The sequence below is a fragment of the Eublepharis macularius genome, chromosome 19 (assembly GCF_028583425.1).
Source record: "Eublepharis macularius isolate TG4126 chromosome 19, MPM_Emac_v1.0, whole genome shotgun sequence".
Taxonomy (NCBI): domain Eukaryota; kingdom Metazoa; phylum Chordata; class Lepidosauria; order Squamata; family Eublepharidae; genus Eublepharis; species Eublepharis macularius.
Genome location: NC_072808.1, coordinates 21,091,182 through 21,117,924, shown reverse-complemented (window position 1 = coordinate 21,117,924; position 26,743 = coordinate 21,091,182). Strand labels below are relative to the sequence as shown.

Sequence of the window (26,743 nt, the reverse complement as noted above, 5' to 3'; positions counted from 1 at the left end):
CGCGCGCCCGGTGCGCGCGCACCCCGGCTGGGTTTTGTTTGCGCCCGCCTTCGTCTGACGCCACTTCCGGTCCGAATGGTGTTTGGAGTCTGAGGTAAAAATAGCGGCGTGGCGACCAACGCGCAGCCGACTTCCCTCTAGGCGCCACGGGGCTCCGCTTTCCTTTTGTCACGGAGGTCTCTCCTTCCACGGCCTGGCAGTTGTCGTGCCTGGCGAGGTTGCGCTTGGTTTCTAGGGTACAGGAAGGCCTGGCCTTCTTTCCTTCCGGAGCGGGCGGGTGGGCAGGCATGGTTGCCATGGGAACCGCCGACCTAGGGACCCCGGGCTCCCCTTCGTCCCTCGGATCGCAGCTCCCCAAGCGCTTCGCTGGCTCTGGTGTTTTGTAACTGCGACGGCAACCCTAAAAGGTAGGCCGTGGTTGTGTGGGGAGAGGCTAGGCTTGCCAACTCCCAGGTGGTGGCTGGAGATCTCCCGGAATTACAACTGACCTCTAGGTGACAAAGATCGGTTCCCCAGGAGAAAACTGAATTATGCCCCTCTGAGGTCCTTCGCACTCTAAACTCCACTCTCCCCAGGCACCATCCCCCAAATCTCCAGGATTTTCCCACCCTGGACCTGGCAACTCTAGGAGGGGCTGGGGCTGAGACACCCAGCGTTGGCTGTGCGGCAGCCTCGACAGGCCTCAGGAGAAGACAGTTTCCTGGGTGGATTCTCTGGTGCTGTAAGGTCAACTGACGAGAGTAACCCGAGCAGATTGGATCTCTCAGTCTATCGTCTGCCTTTCTCACTGAGACTAAGGTGGATTACCCAGTGTAAGCCCATACGGTCAATACCTGGGGCGTTCAATAAGCAGGGCAATAGGGTATGCCTAGCAAATTGTGAAAAGAAGCATGACATTCAAATGCAGGAGTATAGACATGAAGCATTGCTGAATGGAGGGAGTGTAAGTAGGATGCTGTTACAGCCTTATTTATAATAACAACAACATTTGATTTATATACTGCCCTTCAGGACAACTTAATACTAGATTCAGAGCAGTTTACAAAGTGTGTTATTATTATCCTCACAACAATTGATCATGTTAGCCAGGGGTATCCAAATGGGAGCCTCTCTTTTCAGAGGCAGTGTACATTGGAGTACCAGATCCTAAAGTAAAGGGTACGCTGTTTCCGTCAGCCTTGTCTGCAGGCTTACCTGAGGTATCTGACTGGCCGGTGGTGGAATACAGAATGCTGAATGAAGGGAACGGCTGGCCTGATCGAGCTGGAGTCTTGTATGATTTTTGTGTCAAATTCTTGGGCCTAATTGCTTTCATTTTAAAGGTGGCTGGAAATCTGTGGGCTGAATGAAGTTATGTGCTGGCAAAGGAATTGTGTTTCCACACGTGCTCAAAGGCACACTATTACTAGTCAAAGTTCTGACCTCAGAAGCAGGATCTGGAGCTGAAACTTCACGGCTGTTTTGGGCACTCTGAAGGGTGGTGGTCATTCTGTGCAGAGACAAGCCTGGGCAATAACCATCTCCCATTTCTCTTTCAGGTCTGACTGTCCCAGCTTCTTCGCTAGACCTCTGCCACCATGGTGAGTGCAGCAGGTGCCTTGTAATATGTCTAAACTCTCTGCGTTTTAAATTCCACCCTCAAGACCTGAACTGATTGGAGACCTTTCAAGCAACAGGATTCTAATCCTATCTTTCTTTGTTTACAGGGGGAAAGAAAAGGCGTCAACAAGTATTACCCACCTGATTTTGACCCAGCCAAGGTAAAATGCTTTGAGTGTGCCGTTATAACCAGAACAGATGTTACAAAGGTCAGGAATCGCCATCTGTCTGCAAAAGATAAATTGTGCATGGATACAGCCATGTCTATCGTTGGGGCTGGGAGGGATTTAACATTTCCATCTCTGCTCTGTTGCTTCATTCAGAATTGGGCCTCTAATGCTGTTTAAAACACTAAAAATGGGGGGAAATACATGTCCTTTAGAAACCTGTCTTTTTTCCTTTAGAAAGATCAGTGCACAAGATTAATTGAATGGTGATTGAGGATCTAAATTCCCCCTTTTCTTCCTACGTGCCTGATCATGAATCACGGCTGCATGCACACACAAATTACCTTTTATAGACTGACAGAGAGCTGTGATTTTTGTTGCATCTGTTTTGGCCCTTACTGTGTGCACTTTCCCCCTGCACTACAAAGCCTGGAGGGATGTAGGATACCGTTGATGTGGATGTCATTTCAATGAGCCTGTACTAGAGACATTCCTGATAGACTAGTGGTTATAGTAGGAAGTCAGCATTCAAATTACTTGGGAGGGTTTTAGTGGGTTGAAATAGGGGCAGGTCTAAGAGCTGGGTGTTCTGGATGCTGCCTCCATTTCTGGGCTTGCTGACAGAATCGAGATGCAAAGGTGGGTCATTCAGAATTGTTATCCTGATAGAACACCCAACGTGGGAAAGGAATTCCAGGGCGTTTCAGCTACATTCTCTTACTGACTGCTGTGGGTAATTTAGAAGTTACTCGGTCCCTCCACCCTTGTTCTAGGATCATTCAGTAACCTTATTTGCATGGATAGACTCACCGAGGTATTCACTAGAAGAAGACCCCCAATGAGTCCAGATTCTGATCTTGCTCGGGATAGGTAATTTTTATTCATTGCAACCTCCAATTCACCCCAGTTAAATCCAAGGCATAAGTAACTTCAGAGGTTTTTGGCTCATGACTGCTGATAATGTGAAGAGGCACTCTGCTGCTGATTTACTCACCGGCCCTAAGCAAGTTCTAAGTTTGCCTCCAAGCAACATCACAGCTGTTTAGATGCAAAGACTGAAAGTGCTTGAATGGAGCTGTGTGGGGTGAGACTGAGTCATCCTGGGTTGGGGGGGTCTGTTGAGCAGATTAATACGTTTGTATGAACTGAAGCAGAGCTGAGAGTCTGTGCAGACATGATCAGTTTTCCTTGAGCAATCCAAAGTCTGTCATTGGAGTCTGCTGCTGTCAAGCAGTACAGGTGTTAAGGATGTACTCTGGACTGATGCTGAGACCCTAAAGAGATGTAGCGTTACGTACCCAAGTGGCTTCCTCAGGTGAACTGCAAGCCTTGTAGCCAAGCTAGTCGAGGAGCTGAGGAGAAAAAAGGCATCAGGTTCCCTATGGGAGAGAATTGTTCAGGGCAGAACTCTCTGCTATGCATTTCAGCTTGCTGCAACGGTCTTATTGAAAACTAGCAACAAAGCCCGTTGCAGGAAAAGATACAACAGGCTCTAGAAAGGGGAGGACGGGCAGACGGGCATTCCCTCCTCCTCCGTCACTGATCCTGTCTGGATGAAGGCAGGGGTGGGCATGGCCACCTCCTCTGCACCTGATCCCGTCCAAGTGAAGGGGGGCGGGCATTGCCACCTGCTCTGCGCCTGATCCCAGCTGGGTGAAGACGAGGAGTAGGCATTGTCACCTGCTTCACTCCTGATCTTGCGGAAACAGTAACGTCCTTAAAGTGCACTGTGCACATTAAGGACGTTACTGTTTCTGTTGTTTCATTAATTGTGGTACTTAATTGTGGTTTCTGTGGTGCCCTTGTTGTTCAGTTTCACTCCTGATCCCAGCTAGGTGAAAGCAGAGAGCAGGCATTGCCACCTGCTCTGCTCGTGATCCCCGCTGGGTGAAGGCAGGGGATGAGCATTGCCACCTGCTCCCCTCCTGCTCCCATGTGGGTAAAGGGCAGGTAGGCTTTGCCACCTGCTCCGCTCGTGATCCCAGCTGGGTGAAGGCGGGGGGTGGGCTTTGCCACCTTCTCCACTCCTGATCCCAGCTGGGGGAGGGTGGGGAAGGGCATTGCCACCTGCTCTGCTCCTGATCCCAGCCTGGGCTTCCCGCCGCAGCACGCTCTCTGGAGGTCTGGCTGCCTCATCTGGTCTTCCCTCCACAGCAGCACCCTCTGGTGGCGCACCAGGGTAGGACCCTATCTTTGGGGATAGGGTCATAGCAGTATCTTGTGTTCCAGGTAGTGCTAAACTTCCGGCTGGACTGATCAACATCGCCCGTCATTTGTTGCCCTCAGGTGCAGGCAGGTGAGGTGTCCATGACGTAGATCTGTATTTAGGAAGCTCATTTTGTTTTGTTTTCCTTTTTTTTTTTTTGCAGCATGGGTCCCTTAATAAGTACCGCAACAGCCATCCTTTGCGAGAAAGAGCCCGTAAACTCTCCCAAGGCATCCTTATCATCAGGTAAGCACACCTGAGTGTAGACCTTTTGGTTGGCTGATAGCCAAACCAGAGGGTTTTGTGGTTAGAGCTGGGATACTGGCCCATTTAACAGGGACATGTGGGAGATGGTCTTTTCTCTGCAAGATCTGCTTATGTTGAGGAAGGGCCTGCCATATTGCTTATAGAGAGGGAGCTGTATGGTGCCTGTTCTCGATCTCACTGAAACTGTTGGGTGCCTCCTGCAATGAACTCCTCCTTGGCTGTTCCTTTCTAGGTTTGAGATGCCCTATAACATTTGGTGTGATGGCTGCCAGAACCACATTGGCATGGGTAAGTGTGAGAGATGGCTGGAACCAGGCCGTAAGGCCACATGGCAAAATCACTTGCAGCGCAGGCAATGATAAGGGCTTAAATTCAGCAGGATCTGTCAAAAGGGGAAGGGGAGGAGGGTTTCACAGCAACAGTTATGGGTAGGGCAACAGTAATTATATGACCTCCATTTGATCAAAATTAGATTTCATCTGATTCCCTGCTCTTGCTTATGATTGGGTAATGTTTCAAAAGAAGTGTACCATGTTGGGTTCTTTCCTGACACCTTGTGATAAATCAAGAATGAAACCAGAGGAAGACATGTTGTTTTATAAAAAGGGAGGCAGCATTTATAAGGTTGAATCTCACTGCCTAAAACAAGAGGAATTAGATTGAGGGATTCTACATTCTGTTCTCAGCACCGGGTAGGTGGAGTTCATGGGTTTAATGGATGAGAACAAGGGTTAAAGACCCTGGAAACCAGACCATTGTGAGAAGGGGCACCTTTGTGCTTCTTTCAACTATTGTGCGACTTTCACCTGGAAATTAATTTTAAAAATGTACATATACTGCTCTTTCTGTTCTGTTTGCTGCAGGTGTTCGCTATAATGCTGAGAAGAAGAAAGTTGGCAATTACTACACAACCCCCATCTACAGGTGAGTTTTCTCTTGAAGCAACTTGCATTTATTATTGCTGCTGCTGCTGCTGACAGCCAGCTGGCCAGCAGGAATCTCAGCAGAGGGCGATCTTGAGGAGAAGGCAGCTGGCCAGGCTATCTTTACTCCTGCTTTTCCTTTTGATCCCTCCTAGTATGACACCAGGAAAAGCAAGTTCCAGTAACTTGGCTAAATTACATGCTTTTGCACTGGTTTGCTTTCTGTGCATAATTCTGCATCTCTTAACCGTGTGGCTCTGCAAAGGGCATCCTGCCCCGTGGGCCTGACTGAAGGCCCTGCTCACCCTCCCTCTGCCTGTGTAAACTTTCAAGCTAACCCTGCAGTGACTAGGGCCAGTCATGAGCCTTCAAGCAAGCAGAGGTTCTCAGAACGCTTGATTTTGCCTCTGGAACCAGATACTGGGCTTATCTTATGTAGTTTGCAGTGATGTAAAATGCATGTAGCCCTGGCAGTGACACAGTTTGGCTGCATCCATGCCAGTAATCATTGGGGGAAACCTGGAAAGTGGATAGCTGCAAGACTGGCATCATGTGGATGCTGAGACTCTCCAATTCAGACATGAAACTAGAATAAAACCTCCATGTGGAGGCAGTTTGATGAATTTAAAATGTGCTTTGCCCCTCCAAAGTTTGAGGTGGCTTCCTGCAAAATAGAAACCCTAAAAATCAATATTTAAAAACCTACAAACGATACCATCCTGCGGTAACTGCCATGCAGGCTGCAGTGCCCTTAGCAGCTGTAGGCTGTGTGAAAAGGCTTGGCACTGCCTCCTCTCTGAAAAGCCAGTGGTCTTTCTGCAGCCTCAAGCAGTTGCAGCAGAGGACCTGATCCTTCCAAGATTTTTTGCCTCATGGGACACCGGCCCATGAAATGCAGGCAGAGTGCTGGGCTCCTAGGTGAAGAGACGGGCGTTTGGTATTGTTCTCTTGCTTCAGCTAGGGGGCTGGGAGTGAGGCAGAAGAGTCCTCTCCCGCCAACCTTGCTCTGCTTATGGCCACAGCAGCCGAGCCACCCACCTTTGAAACCTTGTGCTTTGCCCTGCAGGTTCCGGATGAAGTGCCACTTGTGCCCCAACCACATAGAGATGCAGACGGACCCTGCCAGCTGCGACTATGTCATCGTCAGCGGTGCTCGGCGCAAGGAAGAGCGCTGGGACGTGGAAGCCAATGAGCAGATAGTGGCCACGGGTGAGGTGGGGGAGGGAGGAGGATCCATCCTTCTCTTGTGGCCCTCGCGCATTCATCTGGTCCCGCCAAGGCCAAACTCAGGCTTGTTTGCGTCCCTCAGCCCACGAAGAGAAACAGAAGCTAGAGACGGATGCCATGTACCGGCTGGAGCACGGCTCCAAGGACCAGAGCAAACTTCAGCAAGCCCTTCCTACCCTACAAAACATCCAGGAGGCCCAGAGTGCCTGGAAGGATGACTTTGCTCTCAACAGCCTCCTTCGCCAGAAGTTTCGAGTAAGAAAGCTCCGGGGTGGGGTGGGGTGGGGGGTGGATTAGTCTTCTCTCTCTAGCGTCAGAATGAAGGGTGGAATTGCAGTAGCAATTTTTTTCAACCATTAGTTACCTTTAAATGGAAATGCCTATGACTCACATTTCAATTTAATTTTGTAGAAGTTATTGTTAGCTTTTAAAAAGATCTTTTGGGCTAAACTTATTACCCCCAAAACTAAAAGTAGCCTTCAGAGATAAACAGCTGTGCCCTTACCTGACAGTGCCACCAGTCCAATTTAGATGCAACAGACGAATGGGCTAAAATCTTAGTGGATGAATTCAATAGTTTTGAACTCTCTCAAATGTGAGACTCAGCCTGAACCCCCTTTCCATCTTTTTCATCACATAGTGCAATCCTGTGCAGAGTTATTCAAGTCTAAATCTACTGATTTCAAGGGGCTTAGAATGAAGCAACTGTGCATAGGACCGAGCTGTTAAAATTCTGAACGGCGGTGCTTGAAGGCCTTGGTGTCATTTCATGGTCTTTGAGGCAGCCTGGCATAAAGCTTTCCTGCTTGGTGGTCTGTCGGTGGGTTTTTTTTGCCACCAGGGGAAAATGCCTCTGCACGTGTCTGCTATTAAAAGTTATGGCCCTGGTTTGTTTCGTTCTTGTTTTTCAATCAGTCTCCTGCAAGGACAACTGGGAGCCAGACTATTACTTAAAACAAATTTTAAAAAGCCTTATCAACAGGTTTGTCCTTGTGTGCTCCCCCCTGCCCCTTCTGGCCTGACTTTTTGCTCTTTTCCACTCCAGCTTTGGGTTAGTGATGGCACTAATATGGGCTTCGCTTTCCTTTCTGCCATCTTATAGGAAGAGAAGAAAGTCCTGCAAGAGGAGGAAAAGAAAGACCTGGCTTTGCAGTCCAAGGCAAGCCTTAGTATTCCACTAGTGCGGGAATCTGAGGAGGACCACCATCTGGCAACACTGCTCAAGTACCAGAGCCTTGGCTGTAAGAGAAGGACTGCTGGCCTCCGGTGTGGGGGGGGAAGGGGGGCCTCTGGTTAGAGTTGCCAACCTCCAGGTGGTGTCTGGCATTTCCCCAGAATTACAGCTGATCGCCAGACAACAGATACCATAGTTGGAAGGGGCCAGACAGACCATCTAGTCCAGCCCCCTGCCCTGCCTAATTCACCTAGAGAAAATGGCAGCTTTGGAGGATGGACTCTATAATATAAGATCCCTGCTGAGCACCATCCCCAGGTACTGCCCCCGGATCCCCAACCTGGAGTTGGCAAGCCTAGCTGTGGAGATCACAGGTGCCAAGGATGGGGCTTCCTTGGCTGGAGGTGCGGCTTGTAAAGGATACACTGGTTACAGGCACTATAACAGATGGTCTTCCAACTTGAAGCCAGAATCTAAAAGGGACTTAGGTTGCAGCGATGCTGGGCAGGAGGAGTTCCTTTACTGCCACCATTCTTCAAAAAAGCCTGTGCAAATGGAGCTTGTTTTCTTCCCTGCAGTGGTCCTCCAGCTTTTTCTTTTTTTGCCAGCAAATGTTCAGAAGAAATAATTGTCAAATGACCTCCACAAATTAGGTTTTGAGAACACAGTACTTAAGTATTGTTCTGACATGTGGTATTTTACAAACAGCTGGCACATTGGAGGCATGAGGTGGATGAGACGATTTAGAAATCTCGCCCTTCAGAACTTCCCCATCCAGGATTCTTTCATGGGCTTCTGCAAGCTGATTGCTCCCCCCTCCCCCCTCAGCTGACACACAGCTTGTCTCAACCTTCCCTTGCTTCTAGGGCATATTTAGTCCTTATCAGACCTTTTCTTGGGATTTTCTTCCTTTTTGTTGAATTTACAAAGTCATCCATGTCTGTTTACCTGAAGAATCTCTCAAAAGAGCTGCTGTTGCACAGTGGTTAAGTGGTTCGGCTGCGAATCAGCAGTCTACTGGTTTGACTCGCACTACTGCCATGAGCTCAGTAGGTGGCCTTGGGTAAGCCACTCCACTCAGCCCCTGGTCCCTAGCTGTATTGTAGGGATAATAATAACACTATCTTGTTCACTGCTCTGGGTGAGGCACTAATCTGTCTAGAAGTGGTATATAAGCACAGTTGTATTATTAAGGGAGACCCCTCTCTTATCTGGAGCTGAGGAGGCTATTGTACAGCTCTTTATCTGCTTGGGACAAAGAAGTTCGTCATTACATTTTGTGGTTTTCTGAACTTCAGGTGTTCATACCTTTTATGCGTGCTGCAGGCCATTCACCTCTTTCCTCTTTCTCTTTGCTCTCCTCCCTCAAAATATTGGTCGTCCGTAGATCCTTACTGGGGAGAGAGCTGCAAGTCACAGTACAAAATGGGGAGCTGTTTGTGCAGAGAAGGTGCTTGTCTTCTGCACTCAGGCTGTGTTGAAACTTACCCTGTGGCACATTTCTAATGTGACGTAAAATCACAAGGGTGGGGTTGTGGCTCAGTGGCAGAGCATTCACTTGCCACGCAGAAGGCACCAAGTTCAGTCCCCAACATCTCCAGTTAAAAGGATCAGGTAGAAGGCAAAGTGAAAGACCTCTGTCTAAGACCCTAGAGAGTTGTTGCTAGTCACAGTAGACAATAGGAGAAAGCGCCTTCCAGCCAGGGCTGAAAAAGTCCAGCTGCATAGATCTCCACTGTGGCCCTTCGAAAATTTCTGTCTGAGGAAAAGACAGAGACCTTTCTTGCCTGAGAACTTTTACTGTTAAGAGTCAGTCAAATTTTGGTTAACAAATAACCCAATTCCTGTGGCTCGTGTATTCTGAGTAATAAGTATATGTGGATTTTCCTTGGCTACAGAGATGCCTGTCCAGAAGGAAGGTAAAGAAGATGGCATTCTTGGAGGCAAGCCAGGCCTTGACAAATTGTCTGCAAGCCAAATCTGACAGTAGTTAAAATAAGTCAGGGTTCCATGATAGGTCCGCAAGCCTAACCCTCACCACCTGATCAGAGGTAGATCTCCCGGGGTATTTATCCCATCCACCCCTAACGTTTGCTCCCCTCTCACCTTCCAGCCTACGAAGACAAACAAAAACAGAAGCGCAGTGAGATTGCTGATCGCCCCTGGTTCTCACCTCCCCCCACCTCAAACACCAAAGCCAGTGACACCCTGAGAAAGCTGGGACTGTCTGGGAAATCCCCAGCAGGCAAGTCACCTGTGAACATGAACAACCTGGGTGTTGTGCGTCGGAAATCCCGGGATGGACACAGAGTTTCCACCGAAGAGGAAGTTCCTGTTTCCCTGGCACAGGAAAACATGCAGGGCCAGGACAGTGGAGCAGATAGTGCGCCCCTTGACATGCTAGCAATGACACATCTGGGCTCCCCAATAGCTGAAGGAAGCCCTCCGCGCAGTTTGGTTGCCTCACTAGTTGCGGATTATTCAGGCTCTTCATCTGACGCTGATGCTGAACTATGAACAGCAGAGCCTGGTGGTTCTTGAGGGAAGGTGGCTGGAACTGGGACCTGCATTTTCTGAAGCCACAACAAGCCTCACTGTTTCTAACTGCTGTGCTGGATACCTGAACAGAATACTTTGTCTGTGTGCATGCATGCTTGTGCTCTTGGAAGATCCCTTCTGCTCCTCCTTTCTGGGCTATTCATGCCTCTACATGCCTCTACATTCATGCCTCTACATGCCTCTGAAGCAGGACCCCTTCCTTGCTTTATCCAGCGCCATGTAGAGACAGTCTTAGCCCTTTAGTCCTGCCCGTTGAGAATCAGAGAGAAAATGCATACAGAGCGTAACCAATACACAAAGCCACTAGTCTGAGTTTGCAGGAAAAACCAAAGCCAAGGATTGTTGTAACCTGAGTTGCTTACTGTAAAATGCTAGCTCATCTCCAGTAAACCCAGACATCATTGTGGGGGACTGCACAGATTAGTATGGGCAGCTGATGAAAGCCCCCAGTCTGTATTTTGTCCACCAGGCCATGAAACCTTTGTGAACGCTTGGCACACATGAGGAAGCAAGCAGGCTCTTGATACAGACACAGACAGTTGCCATGCATTTTTCAAGTTTTTGAAAAACATCTTTGCTTGTTAATAGCATGTTCTGTCAATCAGGAAGGGTTTTTTTCATGGTATTTGCAGTTTTGTATTAGATAATCGGGAAAGGAAAGCTAATACTTTGGGGCAGATGGGAGGGGTAGCACTCTACAACTTTGACGATTGCAGAGTCCCCCCCTCATTTGCCACTTAGTGCGCTGCCTCTGACTGCAGGGATGCAGTGATTCCACTAAAGCTTTGGGCTTGGTGTTTACTGTGGGGTACAGCTTGCATTTAAACAAAAGGCTTTGATCCCTCCTGGCTGTGTGGGCAAAACGTGCTGGAGTCTCAGAAGCCCCTGGCATGGTTAAGGCACAGGGCTTCAGTGCCTTCTCTAGTTCCTCCCCTTGCCCATGAGCAGCTAAACTATTTATTTGCTAGAGTTTCTTCTTGCCTTTCTAGTGACATGCTGACGGATTGCCTTTGCACAAAGCAGTTTCAACTATTCAGGACAAAATTAGAGCACATGTAAGAAGCATTCTATAGATGAAGGTTTTTCTGGATGCAAACTGAAGGATTTGGCCACTCTTAAAGGTGGCAAGAGCAGAGGTGGGAAGTAGAGGGGTCGGCTTCTTAGCTTCTCCCTCTGTCTGCTGCAGCAGCAGCAGTGTATTATACAATACTGTCGTCATTGTAGAATAAATGCTGATTTATTTATACAGGCCACAGAATTTATTATTTATTTAAGTTATTTATAATTTGCCTTTCTCACCAAGAATCAAGGAGTATGTATGAGTCAGTAGTTTCAAAGATATTTCAATAAATGTAATAGGGTATCAGTTTCTCTTGGTACAGATTTGAATTGCCTGGATGCAGAACTGAAATTCTTGTAGAATGGAATATATATAGTTTGACCTGCAGTGTCTTTTAAGCACTATTCCCAATCACGTCATATTTATGCATGAGTAGGATCTGTTGAATTCCATGGGATTTACGGTCAAGTAACTATACAGGACTGCAGCTTTTAGCAGAAATCAAATTATTTCTAAGCAACATGGTTACATGTAGTATCACAAACTCCAGTGAAGCTGAGATTGTGTGCACACGTGACTTATGGTCATCTTCTCATATGCACCCTCCTCCTCCCTCCTCCTTTTCTCACATGGAGAATGACTGAGGATTTTTCTCTTGCGTTCCTCATGAATTATAAGGGTGGTGGAAGTGGGAATTGATTTACTTATGACATGCCAATATTCTCTAGTAAATGAATTCTTACTCACCTTGAGTGCCATTCCTTTATTGTGGGGAACCAGAGATTGTTTCAAAGCAGGGAGAGGGAAGGCATTTGAGCATGACAACTAACCATGTTTGTGCATGAATCTTGATTTATTTAGAGCTTGTTCAGATGACTGAATTGTCATGTCTGCATCCCATTCATCCATGCCATTCATATGTTCTCTGTTCCCTGTATTGATTTGATCATACTGTGTAATTGTATGCTCTCTTTTATTGTTCATGTACTGTGACCATTATATATTCATGCCATCTTGGGCTTGCCTAAAAACGAAAGTACTAATGTTAAGACTCTTATCTCTGCAGCTTGCTACTGACCTTGTACTAAAATGTAACTCTCCGCAAGAGACAGAGGGAGTCGAATTCCTTGTAATCTGCTGGCTTCCTCTGGCCAGACAAAGTTATTGTGTTTCTCATGAGAATGGGGACTTTCGCGTCTTTTTGCTAACTGCCCCAGGGGAGGGGGAATCCTACTGTTTATATCAAAGTGCATTTGTGTGTATTCTCATTCCTGCCAGTTCCTATGCATCTTTGAAGGACCTGTGAACTTAATGGAGCTCTATAATAAAACCTTTTCAACCAAGACCCTGGAGTACTTGCTGTGAGGGGTGTGGGGATCTATCTGTCATGGACTGCCAATCCTAGAACTGACATTTTGGCAGGAATCCCCTTTTTTCCTCTGAACCCGATACCCCTGGAGTTTGGCTACTGGCATTATGTTGTTGAGCTGATCCCAAGGACCACGGAGCCAGAGGACTCTATCAAACACCCAGACATTCGGCTGGGACCAGGTGCAAATCCTGGAGGACATTCTAAAGCGCTGATGCCAGCATCTCAATCGAGGCTGAGATACCCAATTGATGTAAATGCAACACAGAGGAGTGGACTTGGACCTTCGGGAACCTATTAGTGGATTATCGTTCGTAACCCCACAGGAACCTTTAGCAGGGTGGCTGGGGGATGGCAAAAGCCTGGAGGACAACAACCAGGACCGGACCATCTCTTTCAGGTTTGAGATGACTGACCTAGCCAACAGTGGGTCAGAACTGTGGTGGGAAAACGAATTTGAACACCCTGTTACTTCCCCATTCAGGAGAGACAGTTACCTGCTCTGGGGACTTGAGCCCCCTCCTGATACACCTTTCATGGTGGGGGGAGACCCCGAGATTGGGTGATGAGAATGTGAGCATTGGAGGAACCTTTGCCGAGGGAGCTTGTTCCTCGCTTGAGACTCACCGGGACTGGAGGAAGGGATGGACCCCCAAGGAAGAGGAGGCAACCCTTTGGCCAACCTCCAAGAATAGTTACAGGTGTTGAGATACGACCTGTTAGCCTTAATGGGTCTCACAAGAGGTTGGATAAGAGCTGCTACAGATGCACAAAGGGGATTATTCCATGAGGGTGCGGGGCCCCATCAAAACAACCTTGAAGAGCGGCCACTTGCTGGCTCATGGCCCGGCTCCAGCCCAGGAGCTATTGGGGGCCACAACCTTCTCCACACCAAGCGACTGTGATGGGATTACAAATTTATGGCCTGGCTTCACTCCTGGAGCTGCTGGGGCCACACCTGTCTCCCTACCAGGCGACGGCTAGAGCTGTACCAGGAGCTGCGGCGCCCGTAACCAGCAGTCTGGGAGCAGGAGAAGGGGGGAGGACGAGACCTCCCGCAGCAGAGCAACTTCTACCCATAGTCTCAGGATTACAACTTGCCTCACCCCAGGGAAGGGGGATGGGGTTAAATTGGGTCCCCATGGGGACGGGAGTACAATCAAGCCACCGACACATGGGGGAGCGAGGCTATACAACACCCCAGGATTAGGGCTTTAGCTACTAGCTCTGTGTTTAGCCCGTCCCGAAGAATTCTATTTTCATTCTTTCTGTCCAGTAATGTATTTTGGCTGCATATTGTCTGAATTCAGCAGCGTACTCTAGTTCTGGCTTGTGCCCTTGTTGGATCGTTTTGAGTTTGGTTCTAGCCCTTTCCTCCTCCAGAGGATCTTCAAATTGGGCTTTCAGCACCTGCACAAAAGCATTTAGAGTCCCTAATTTAGGTGCATTGACTTCATATAGGGTTATATACCAATCAGCCACGTGTCTGCTCAAACGTGATCCCAAATGGCTCACTCAACTGTGTTCGTTAGGGAAAAGATGGCCCCAGTTTTGGAAGAACTCTAAAGTCTGTACAATGAAAAATCCCAAATGTTCTGGGGTCCCATCGAAAATGGCACCCAGTTTTGGCCAACTTGGATGCATCCCTTGCGCAAGCTGGTCAGTCCCTGGAAGCATTGGTAGTTCTACCACTTGCACATCTTGGGGCCCCGGTGGCAGAGGGACCCATCCACCCATCAGGTGGTGGTAATACAGGTCCTCCCCCCAGCTGCGGTCCTAACCGTGGTTGACAATGAGGCATCCTCCCGAGAGGTTGCTGGAGGGGGGATGTCTTGTGGCAGTTCAGGCCCCATTGCGGTATTGGTCTCCTGGGTGTTGGACCTCGAATGGTGGATATTGAGGGTGGGGCCCCGGTTGGACTCCAGTCATCCGGCGCTGCAGTGGTCCTGTAACCTGATTCTGAGGTACTCCCCATGCTCAGGAAACGCCCAGGAAACCCCAATCTGGTTTCCTTCTTTGATCAAGTGACGAGCTTACTGGATCGTGGGAACTCTGTCGATATGATTTACCTGGATTTCAGTAAAGCTTTTGATAAGGTTCCCCATGACATTCTAATGGGTAAACTGGAAGACTGTGGACTGGACTATAAGACAGTTCAGTGGATAGGGAACTGGTTAGAGGACCACACCCAAAGAGTGGTGGTCCGTGGCGTTTCCTCAGATTGGAGGCAGGTGTTCAGTGGGTTGCCACATGGCTCGGTTTTGGGCCCGGTACTTTTCAATATTTTTATCAATGATCTGAATGAAGGGGTAAATGAGCTACTCATTAAATTTGCTAATGATACCAAATTGGGAGGAGTAGCAAACACCCAAGAAGATAGAGTTAAAATTCAACAAGTCCTGAATACTCTGGAGAAGTGGGCTGTTGTGAATTCAACATAGATAAGTGCACAGTATTACATCTGGGCCACAAAAATGTGAAGCACAAATACAAGGTGGGGGATACACTTCTGGGTAGTAGTGTATGCAAAAGAGATCTTGGAGTAAGAGTGGACTGTAAACTAAATATGAGCAGTCAGTGTGATGCGGTGGCAAAAAAGGCAAACTCAGTCTTGGGTTGTATCAAAAGGGCCATTGCATCGAAACTGCAGGAGGTCATAGCCCCTCTCTATACTGCCTTGGTCAGGCCACACCTGGAGTATTGTGTGCAGTTCTGGAGGCCTCACTTCAAAAAGGATGTGGACAAAATCGAGAGGGTGCAGAAGAGAGCAATTAGGATGATCAGGGGTCTGGAGACTGAGCCCTACGAGGAAAGGCTGAGGGCCTTGGGAATGTTGAGTTTGGAGAAGAGGATATTGAGAAGGGACATGATTGCTCTCTTTAAATATCTGAAAGGCTGTCATTTGGAGGAGGACAAGGAGCTGTTCCAGTTGGCAGCAGAGGATACGACCCGAAGCAACGGGCTTAAATTACATGCAGAAAGGTACTGGCTGGATATTAGGAAAAACCTTTTCACGGTCAGAGTAGTTCAAAGGTGGAGTCAGCTGCCTAGGGAGGTGTTGAGCTCCCCTTCACTGGCAGTTTTCAAGAAGAGGCTAGATGAATATTTGTCAGGGATGCTTTAGGCTCATCCTGCATTGGGCAGGGGATTGGACTAGAAGGTCTGTATGGCCCCTTCCAACCTTGTGATTCTGTTGTTCTGTGTCACTACCAATATAACAATGAATAAATTTAGTGTTAAAGTGCAAACAGTGCTCTGCAGTAAATATAATCAATAATCAATCCATAAATATCTAATATTCAATCCATTAATATCATTTTATAAATAGAAATAAGTCAATAAATACAAATATCATAAAAACATCCAACAGGTGGAGTCTAGACATGAACTCCTGAACCTCAAAGTCAATATATCAATCCAAAATCTCTGTTGGTCAAAACAGACTGTCTAACGCTGTAATCTGGAGACAAACTCAAGGCTATTTAAAGGTTCCTTCTCCTTAAAGGCAACGCAGCATATAATACATAACAATATACCTTCTGTCTTTAACACTATAATAATTCCTTATAGAAAACATGAAAAGTCCATTACATTATTAAGCCCATAGGGTGACAAACTATTCAAACGATAAATGCCGCGTGATTCTAATTGCATTAATTTCTGTTGAATATTGGTACATCCCTTTGTATCTACTACATTCAAAACCGAAACCTTAAACCAAAAGGTGTAAATGGAACATGTGTTTTTGTAATGTGGTGAGGACATGTACCGGGGTCACTAAGGAGCTATAACTGCCCTTTGTAATACTGATCCCTAAAATAAAACCAGATTTGTCTAATTGTCCAAGAACCCACTAGATGGCACTTCAGACTGAATCATAGAATCATAGGAGTTGGAAGGGGCCATACAGACCATCTAGTCCAACCCCCTGCCCAGTGCAGGATCAGCCTAAAGCATCTCTGACAAATATTCATCTTTTTTCTCTGACAAATATTCATCTGATTCTTTTTTACATTATGGTGGGCAAGGGTTTTATTTTAGCTTTGAAATTGCTCCTTCTTTCTACTTATGATTCACTTACTGTTGTGTTTGGGTAAAAATCACAGCACTCCATGCTATGTGGCTTTGGATTAGAGAGTAGTAAGAGTTACTTATTGCAGCCTATTTTAAAATGAAACCACTAGCACAGAGAAATGGGCACGCCAATCTTAAAGGGAGATGTTACCCTACTGGCCGAGTAAGACTTTGGAATAAAGTGTGTAATGACAACTACAAATACCTCTTAGTAAGAAATTCTGTCCACAGCACAAAATCCCTAGGCAACAGAGTCAGAGATCAGTTCTTTTAGAGTTACCAGTTCCTGGATGGGAAATTCCTGGAAATTTGAAATCTGGAGAGGGCAGAGATTGGAGAGGGACCTCATCAGGGTATATTACTTTACTTTACTTTAATTGAATTTTTATACCGCCCATCTCCCGAAGGACTCAGGGCGGTGTACAGCAAAAGTAAAACATACAAATATAAAACACTAAGAATATAAAATAAACATATTAAATAATTTAACTCAAAACAGGACAGTTCAGTTAAAACACATTTAGGCCAGCCCCGCTTGTTGGAATAATGTCTTAAGGGCACGGTGAAAGGTGTGTAGGTCAGGGACCATACGGATCTCCGGGGGCAATTCATTCCAGAGGCTAGGTGCCCCAACAGAGAAGGCTCTCCCCCTGGGGGTCACCAGCCGACATTGTTTGACCGACGGCACCCTGAGGAGGCCCTCTCTGTGGGAGCCTGTGGGAGGCTATCGGTAGCAGCAAGCGTACTCGTAAATACCTAGGCCCTAAGCCATGGAATGCTCTGAAGATGGTAACCAGCACCTTGAAGCGCACCCGGAAGACCACTGGAAGCCAGTGTAGCTCGCGCAGGAGAGGTGTTACATGGGCACGCCGTGTCGCTCCCATAATCACCCGCGCGGCCGCATTCTGCACTAATTGCAGCCTCCAGGAGGTCCTCAGGGGGAGCCCCATATAGAGAGCATTACAGTAGTCCAGACGGGAGGAAACGAGGGCATGGGTGACTGTGCGCAAGGCGTCCCGATCCAGAAAAGGACGCAACTGGTGAACCAGGCGAACCTGATAAAAAGCCCCCCTGGCCACGGCCGACACATGATCTTCTAACGACAGCCGTGCATCCAGGAGGACACCCAAGTTGCGAACCCTCTCTGTGGGGGCCAAAATCTCGCCCCCAATAGACAGCGATAGAACCAGCTGGCTATAACGGGGCGCCGGAAACCACAGCCACTCAGTCTTGGAAGGGTTGAGTCTGAGCCTGCTTCTCCCCATCCAGATCCGCACGGCCTCCAGGCACTGGGACATCACGTTAAGGGCATCATTGGGGTGATCCAGGGTAGAGATGTACAACTGAGTATCATCAGCATACTGATGGTACTTTACCCCAAAACCACGGATGATCTCACCCAGCGGCTTCACATAGATGTTAAACAGAAGGGGCGAGAGGACCGACCCCTGCAGCACCCCACAAGTGAGGTGTCTCCGGGTCGACCTCTGCCCCCGTCAGCACAAACTGCGAGCGGTCGGAGAGGAAGGAGGAGAACCATTGCAACACAGTGCCCCCCACTCCCAGCCCCTCCAACCGCCGCAGCATGACACCATGGTCGATGGTGTCAAAAGCCGCTGAGAGGTCTAATAGGACCAGGACAGAGGAGCAACCCCTGTCCCGAGCCCTCCAGAGATCATCAACCAATGCGACCAATGCCGTTTCCGTACTATGTCCAGGCCTGAAGCCATATGCCAGGGTATATAATGTGGTATATTGATCAAGGTGTAGAGCTCAGTTTGTCAGATGCCAACTGACAGGAGGGTCGGAAGCCTATGTCTGGCAAGAATGAATGCTCTTCTCTTGGTGGTTTTGGAGTGTAGAAAGTAGCATATTGTTGTGCCAAAGGCGGCCCCCTCTGTGTGACTGCCAATCACCACGCAGAGGGCAGGAGTAGGCAGAATGATACAAAACTCTGTTGCAGCAAAGGAGAGGAGCTCTCAAAGCAAGCCCCCATGCTCCTCTGATTTGGGTCAGAATATTCAGACCTTTTATAGTGCTACTACAGCAAGGCATACGTGTCTTTTGGGCGTCATGCTCCAAACCAGTGACTTCCCCTTTTCCCATGCATACCTTCCCATGTACAGCCTGTGGATTTTATCATGTCTTGTTGCGAAGTGTATTACCATCATCAACCGTTAGCTAAAGTAAGGCTGTTTGTTACTACATATTACTGTTAGCTATGTTGTAAAGCAAAGCTGGTTACTATCACATACCGTAATTATTGCCACAGGATTAGCTGTAACTATTGCTGCACAGGGTGACTGCTTCTATACAGTACTGACTAGTGGGTGATGGGCTATCAGGTCTATCCATATGCTAACAGAACAGGCAGATGCCCATATGATAAAATTGAAACCATTGAACATATGATTATAGAGTGTCCCATGTTTAATAAGTTGAGGGCTAGCTTAATCATCCCTCTACTTAAAAATATGGAACCACCTAATATAAGAGCACAGGTGACATGGTTATTATCGGATACAAATGATTCTGTTACTGTTTCTGTGGCAAAATATATAGGGGCAATAAATAACACCAGAGAAATGACATTTTAGTTAAGTTCTTCCTATTTTAATTCCTGCTTAAGGCAATAGCCGTATTTGCAGTGATCAGACAGACAGATTGATGCCACCTTCCAAATGAGCCATTTTCTCCAGGGGAACGGATTTCCATGGATTGGAGATCAGTTGTAATTCTTGGAGATCTCCAGCCACCACCTGGAGGTTAGAAAACTAGACGGCAAAACCCACACCAAGGGGAAAGAATTATACAAAACTCATATAATCAATAGTTTATATAGTTATTTATAAATTATTCAAAAAGTGTCTTGTGCTCTAATGAATACTAATACATATTTAAGTCATTAGAAAAATAAATCCACATTCCATGAATAAACGACAATATTTCAAACTTCCAATAGTATTGGCCATATCCAAACAAAGGAACAATGTCCCCACATGAACTTAGTCCAATAATGTTCTTACTTTTTTCTTTCAGATGGTAATGCTTTGGAAGGATGCTCAAATGAAGACTTCAGTACAACAGGTAAGTATTCCACGAATGACTCTTTCAAGGCAATCAATAAATATTCTTTCTGAATATTCTAGGTGGAGCCGTGAAGATGGGGGAAGGGCCCAGAGGCTCCCCGGGCCCAATAAGTGGCCGATTATTGAGGTGCACCGAAAGAATATTGTATGCTTAGTATTGTGAGTTCTTGTTGCCTTGGTTGACCAACCTTTTGGCCCCTGACGAACTGTTTGATATGAAACAGGTTTGATTTTCTAGCTGGCCTTGGTGTGGGTAAGCTAGGCTTGAGGTTACAGTGGCATGAAATCAGCATGACTAGATTGGCCGAATGCAAATAGGGCATCAAATTGTGAACCAGATATAAATGAAAGGAGGTAGGTTTTGGCCTCCTGTGTAGGGTTGCCAGCCTCCAGGTAGTGGCTGGAGATCCCCCGGAATTACAACTGGTCTCCAGGCCATAGAGATCAGTTCACCTGGAGAAAATGGCTACTTTGGGGAGTGGACTCTATGGAATTAAGCCGTGCCAAGGTCCTTTCCCTCCCCAAACCCCACTTTCTCCAGGTTTCACCCCCCAGATCTCCAGGAATTTCCCAACTTGGAGCTGGCAACCCTACTCCTGTGCCATGGATGCACTACTGTTAGGCTACTCAATCGCAGCTGTGCCTCAGCATTTCAAAGTTGTAAGTGAGCCCAAGTTCCTGGCATGGATTCTGTTTTAGGCTAGAGAAAGTTCCCCCCCACCTAAGAAGTCTTCCTTCAGCTTAAGCTGAAGTTGCCCCGAGTTTCCGGATCTATTACCGGGTGCCTCTTGCATTTGTACTTGCACCACCTGGAGGTTGGCAACCGTCGCTCCTGGAGAAAATGGCTCCGGACTCCGGCAGCATTCCCCGCGGAGGGCCCCCCAAGCCCCGGGAATCCACCCCCCCAGCGGTTTCTCGGGTGCGCGCGGGCGGAGCAGCGGCGGCCTCTTCGCGGCGTTGTCCTGCCTCCGCTGGGCCAGGCTAAGCTCCGGCCCGGTGTCGCGCCTGGGTCCCAAGAGCCCCGGACTCCGCGCTCGCAGTTCCGGGGCGGTCTCCTCGTGGTGGCGCCGGCGGAAGGGCGCGCCGTCTTCGTCTCCGGCAGCGCGCACCGATGGCGCAGGGCAAGCAAAAGTTCCAGGCGCGCCAGCCGGCCTCGGCCAGGAAGAAGGCCGCCGTCGCCCGGGGGCCTCGCAAGGGAGGTACGGCGGGGCGGGAGGCCGGGGATGGAGGGGCCGCCGAGCCCGACCCGGCGCGCGATCCTGGGCTCTGCGCCTGGCGCGCCGGATGCTCCCCAGGACGCACGGGCCGGGGGCGCAGCCTTGAGACGGGAACCCGTGACCGCAGTCTTAAGGAGGCTTTCCTGGAAGTAAGCCCCAGTGAATAACATGGGCCTTTCTTCTGAATAGACCTGCTTCGGAGGCTTGCCGCCTTTGACACTGAGAAAGGGGAGCTGAGTTAGCGCAAGCCAAAAGCGCACCGCCTTGTCGTGCCTGGCAGCGTTTTCCTCTAATAGTGCAATCCTATGGAGAGTTATTTCAGTCGAAGGCCAGTGGCTTCAATAGGCTTAGACTGGAGTAACTCACCGTAGGATTGTACTGTTAGTCCTGCCGAAAGCTGCTGCTTTGGGGGGCGGGGGGATGTTAGTCTTTCAGGCCACAAGACACTGGTTTATTTTGGGTGTGCGATTTCAGGACAGGCAGAATATTCACTGCTGTAGCATGCCTGTGCATTTTCCTTGTGCATGTGCGCAGGCATGGTGTATGGCTTAGAGTCATGCTCCAAGCGGTTTCCAAGCCTACAGAGAGAGAGTGGGAGGAAATCCTCACAACTGGGAGTTTGACAGCGTGTCAGTAAACACGTACATGAAAATGTTACACAAGAGGCATTGAACTCCTGCAAAACTGGATATTATATACATGCATGCATATATATGTACAGATGCCAGACACCACAGAAGTACAAGGAGAGGAGGCACTGACAACCTTGATCAAATTTGGCATTTTAGGGGGGCCTGAAATACAACTCTAGACTTTTCACACAATTTTTTGATGAATTAACAAGATAAGATTCCGGGCAGATAAAAGGAAATATCTTTTTGGATTGTCATAGATACAGAGGAGTTAGCCGTGTTAGTCTGTAATTACAAAATAGTAAAGAGTCCAGTAGCACCTTTAAGGCCAACCAACTTTATTGTAGCATAAGCTTTCAAGAACTACAGCTCTCTTTGTCAGATGCAAGATTACTTAAAGGTGCTACTGGACTCTTTACTATTTTTGAATTGTGGAATTCCTAGCTAGTAGATGTTAGATTTGTGGAGATGTCAGTCGATGATGAGTTAAAGGAAGCTCCATATTCCAAAGTAGCAAATATCTGAATCCCAGAGCTAGGAGACAACATCAGGGAAGGCCTCGGCCTTTATGCTCTGTTGGTTGACCCTTCGAGGCAACCTCTTGGCTGCTGTGTGATCCAGTAGGGCTGTTCATCTTAACACAACTTTTACAGCATATGAAATTTTGACTTGTGCAAATGTTTTGGGGCTGCACATTTCCCCTCCCCCTCCCACTTGACGCAGTACATTTTGTGTCTTGTTGCACATTTTTAAGTCTTGGAGGAAGGTCTGATTTAATGGATGGCAAACTGGCCACAGCTGTAACAAGTTAATAACAACAACATTTGATTTATATACTGTCCTTCAGGACAATTTAACACCCACTGGGAGCAGTTTACAAAGTGTGTGCCCCATAACAATCACCCTGTGAGGTGGGTGGGGCTGAGAGAGGTCTGGAAGAGCTGTGACTGACCCAAAGTCACCCAACTGCTTGAAATTGGATCTGAATGCTGGTTCTTTTAAAAACAAACTTTTAGAGGTTCACAGAGCTCCTGGAGTGCGACTGCAGCATCTGACGCCCAACTGGAAGTTGCTTGATATTTATTTATTTATTTGACTTATAGCCCGTCCTCCCCACGAATGGGCCAAAGAGATATAAGCATTGTCCCAAGTTTCCCAATTCTAGACAAACTTAAATATGTTGTTGCCCTGGCACCTTATCTCTCTATCTTGGAGGTACCTAGTCAAAGGAGAGCTTTCACTTTGGCGAGATGGAAAGGCCTCCCCTCTGCAGTCCTAGAAGGGAGATAGAAAAAGACTCCCATGAAGGAGAGAACCTGCCCATGTGACTCCAAGGAGGTGGAATCTGTTGAACATGTACTGTTCCATTGCCGTTTTCACCAGGAAGCCCAGTTAAGTTTAATCTCCCCTCTGATCAATAAATACCAAGGTGGTTGTGGTGCTGGTATTTTAAAGAAGCTTTTAATGGGCGCCAACTCACAGGTTACCATTAGCTGCGCAAGATTTTTCTCAGCAGCCTGCAGAATTCATCATCAAATTTTAGGCAGGGATTTCTAATTATGAATTTTAAATACTGACCATTTATAATGTGTGTTTTTAAGAATTGTTTTGTACTGGTCCTTGGCCGAATAAAAGAATTGAATTGAAAAATTGAATTGAATGCTGATTTATTCCTCAAATGATATCTCATTGACCCGCCTTGGGTCCTGATATACTCAGGAGGAAGGCAGGCATCTAAATATTTTAAATAAATTGACTATTCCAGCTCTCTTGAAATAGCTTCTGGGGACAACCACCAGAAATCTCACATTAAAATTCTGTTCTAAATCTAATTCTATACTTTAGTCAGTGACAGTCTATTTTGACCCACAAACATAGCTCAAGAGGGCTTTTTTTGATATAGGCAGCTGATTCCATTCTAAAGCCTTTCTTGGAGGAGAGAAAATTTAACTCCATATTGGATTTCTTCCGCAGGTCGAATAATTGCTCCTAAAAAAGCTCGAGTGATCCAACAGCAGAAACTGAAGAAGGTGAGTTCCCTTTCCCTCCATGTCAAACAGCCACTCTGGAAGTAACATTCCCAAGCCAGACTCCCACTCTTACAGTAACTAAGGTGAGTGGTATGAAGAGCAAAACCGCTGACCCTTCCAGGCAATGCAGTGGTGACTTCGTTCGTGAATCTGAGTGGTGCCCATGAAGTTTTCCGGTCCTTTTCAGACTCTTCAGGCCAGCCAGTCTGACTGCCTGGCTGTATTTGCAGTATCTACATGGTTTCAGAAAGACCTGAAAGTGCATCGTCAGTACCCTATACCAGTTCTGAATGACAGGCAGAACTAATCAGAGCCCTGATTTGGACTCTCTAACCCCTGTTCCCCCTTCTTTACCTGCTGGTTCAGTTTCATCCTTCGGGATAAAGTGCTCCAGTTTCATCGTCTCATTTTGACTGGTGGTGCACTTGCCAAAAAGAGGTGTTTTTTTTTTTTTTTAGCAAGTACTGGGAAGATGTAGTGAAAGTAAGCCAAACAAATTGGAAATGAATGGAGCGTGGGGCCCACGGCTGGCAAAGAGTAGTCTTGGGAGGAAGGAGGTGTCTCTGCTTGGCTCCATCTGGCCTCTTGGGATTTTAGCTGACGCTTTTTGCACGCTTTCCATCTATTCTCTGCCTTCATAAGGCCTAGAAACGTTTGCTTTAAAATAGAAATGTCGACCCGTGGATGCTTCTTGAGAGAGATCACACTTGCAGGAAGAAACTCTTTTGTTATGGAATGCTCCCAGGTTTGGTAATTAGACACTTTCTCCGCAGAACCTTGAGGTCGGCATCCGTAAGAAAATTGAGCATGAGGTGGTGATGAAGGCCAGCACCAGCCAGCCCAAGAAACTGACCCTGCTGAAGACACCGAAACCGGAGGCCAAAAAAGAGCCTGGAGGCTCCAGCCAGCCCTAGCTGTCCTTTGAGCACTGGAGCTGGTGGCAGAGGGTTGCCTGCTGCTCTCGGATGACCGGACCCATGCCACCCCCTTGCAGAGTTTGAGGGATCTTTAAACTTCCCCATGTGGTAGCCCGTCAAATGAAAAGTTTCCTTTCCCCAGAAAGCCGTATGAGCTGCTGGGGGCATAGTTCTATATTCCTGGGTGGAGAGCTTTGATTTTCAGCGTGGACAAACCTTGAGTGGTCTTATCTAGCATTTGTAGCCACTACTGGAGCCGTTGCTTCAGGTTTTCACCAACGCAAATTGACAAGAGCTGGACTAGAAATGGAGAATCTCACGCCTAAGGAAGGGGGATGATACCAAGACTGTTCTGTATGGCTTGGCACCCTCTCCACGTGGCATCCTTGCCTACAGTTGGACTTACTGTTTTCATAGGAGCCCAGTAGCCTGGCACAGTGCCCCTGCACACTGCAGGAGCAAAGTGGATAGATTGTAGGATGTAGGCCGCAGGGCTCCTAGGCAAACATGGTCCAGTGTTTGAACATTAAGCAGCACAGGCAAACACGGTCCCAATCCCCGTCTCCTGTTCGCAACTAACACTGTAAGATTTGTAATGCCCACATAAGGCTTCTGCCCTGAATCAAGGGAGTCAGGAGGAAGCAGTCTGGGCTCAGGGGCTCCTGGAAATTTGCTTGGTTTTCTCACACTTCTGTGCTGTGATTTCTTCCTCTGTCATCTACTCTCTGGTATTCAGTGTGGTGCATCACAAATCTTCTGTTGCTGACCTCAGTCTCATCCCTCTTGTACAGCCTGAAAAACAATCTGTGCTGATTGCAGTTGCAACCAGAAGGTCTCTGGCTGGGTAGCTGACTCCTGAAAGCAAGCACACACACCCCTCCTCCATACCTTTTTGCCTCATAGTTTCACATGTATGCAGACCAGTTGTCCCAGAACTACAGTAACATTTTGAAAGTTAAATTCTTGATCATATAACAGATGCAAATGTTGTTCTATAACTAAAAAGTGAATTTACAATGCATTTAATAAATATAGGAGGCGTATTTTAACTAGTTACATTTATTTCAGCAGTTCTGTCAAATGCACTATTACTACATGATAAACAAACAACGTATTTCCTGGAAGTATTTGCAAACTCCAAAATAGATTGTGAGCATACATGGCCTATATGCTTGAATACCTCTCATTGAAATCAGTAAGACCTCAAAATGCTTATTTAATTGGATTGTGCTTACATGCAATCCTATACAGAGTTACTCCAATCTTAACCCAGTGAAAGCGAGCTTAGACTGCAGTAAGTGAAATGTAACAGTGGAATCTTAAGAAGGATACTTTCCTGGGTGTAATCCATACATGGGACTTCATTTTGAGTACACCTTCACAGAATTGCTCCTTTAGTGTACTTCAAAATAATGAGATGTATTTTATTTAACCCAGTCAAAGGTAAAATATATGTTAAAAAGAAATATAAATTGTAGCTATATATGCTCCATATTTAAAAACTGTGTCTAGGAATTCCAAACTCTGCAGTAAGAAAAACTGAATTCTGCAACCACTGTAAAGTATGTAAATTGACATTATTTGCATAATTTATTCTGCAGGATTTACTAGTTAATGTAATACACTCATTATACTTGTACGTGCAGGGAGGAGAGGCAGTAAGCTCTGCAAGACTCTGACACCTCTTTGGCTTCTAAGATTTCATCGGCTGTGGCCAATTTACTTACATGCATATCTTCTGAGTCAGAAAGGCTGGAAACCGACTCCTTTAAAAAAATGAAAATCAAATTTTACTTCCCATATTCTGTGCTGTTTCTGTGCTCCTGTGGAACTGAAGAACAAGTGAATGTTTGATTGGAATTAAGGCTAACTAAAAGAGCCAGTAAGAACCAAAAAAATAGTGTGAATAGCCAGAGGCAAAAATCCAGACATTCTCAGCAAGCTGATTTGGCAAGATCTCTCTGGTGTTTGGGAGAAGAGGGATCCGATCAGAGCCCATGCCCCTTAAATTAAGTGACAGGCATGGCGATTGCTGGCGATCCCTTGGGTGTCTGGTTTTGGGGGGGGGGCAGAAATCTTACAACATTTTTGCCCCTGCTTTTGATAAAGGTGCTGGCCAAAGAGATTTCAAAATGGCTCCCGCCTCCTTCTGTGATGGCCTGACCTGACCAAATCCCATCAAGGCAGGAGGAAGTCTGAGCTAACCACGTTTTGTTTTCCTGAGGCTGAGAGA

The 26,743-nt window shown here is 47.2% G+C and overlaps 2 protein-coding genes across 3 annotated transcripts; both read left to right on the top strand.

Moving 5' to 3' along the window:
- The first annotated feature begins 66 nt into the window (after positions 1-66).
- Positions 67-12,527, top strand: YJU2B (YJU2 splicing factor homolog B). Of its 2 annotated transcripts, none has more exons than XM_055003135.1 (10): positions 67-94; positions 1,539-1,580; positions 1,707-1,760; positions 4,136-4,218; positions 4,472-4,527; positions 5,103-5,163; positions 6,229-6,371; positions 6,472-6,644; positions 7,492-7,630; positions 9,677-12,527. In XM_055003135.1, exons 2-10 carry the CDS (start codon positions 1,578-1,580, stop codon positions 10,078-10,080), a joined length of 1,116 nt encoding a protein of 371 aa, XP_054859110.1. In that variant the 5' UTR covers positions 67-94; positions 1,539-1,577; the 3' UTR covers positions 10,081-12,527. The 2 variants fall into 2 exon arrangements, with proteins under 2 accessions (XP_054859110.1, XP_054859111.1); XM_055003136.1 differs by lacking the exon at positions 67-94 and adding an exon at positions 276-407.
- An 8,125-nt stretch (positions 12,528-20,652) lies between these two features.
- On the top strand, positions 20,653-25,559 carry C19H19orf53 (chromosome 19 C19orf53 homolog). The gene is made up of 3 exons (XM_055003978.1): positions 20,653-20,913; positions 23,538-23,593; positions 24,367-25,559. The coding sequence occupies exons 1-3, from the start codon at positions 20,826-20,828 to the stop codon at positions 24,505-24,507; spliced, it is 285 nt and encodes a 94-aa protein (XP_054859953.1). The 5' UTR covers positions 20,653-20,825; the 3' UTR covers positions 24,508-25,559.
- Positions 25,560-26,743: the final 1,184 nt, after the last annotated feature.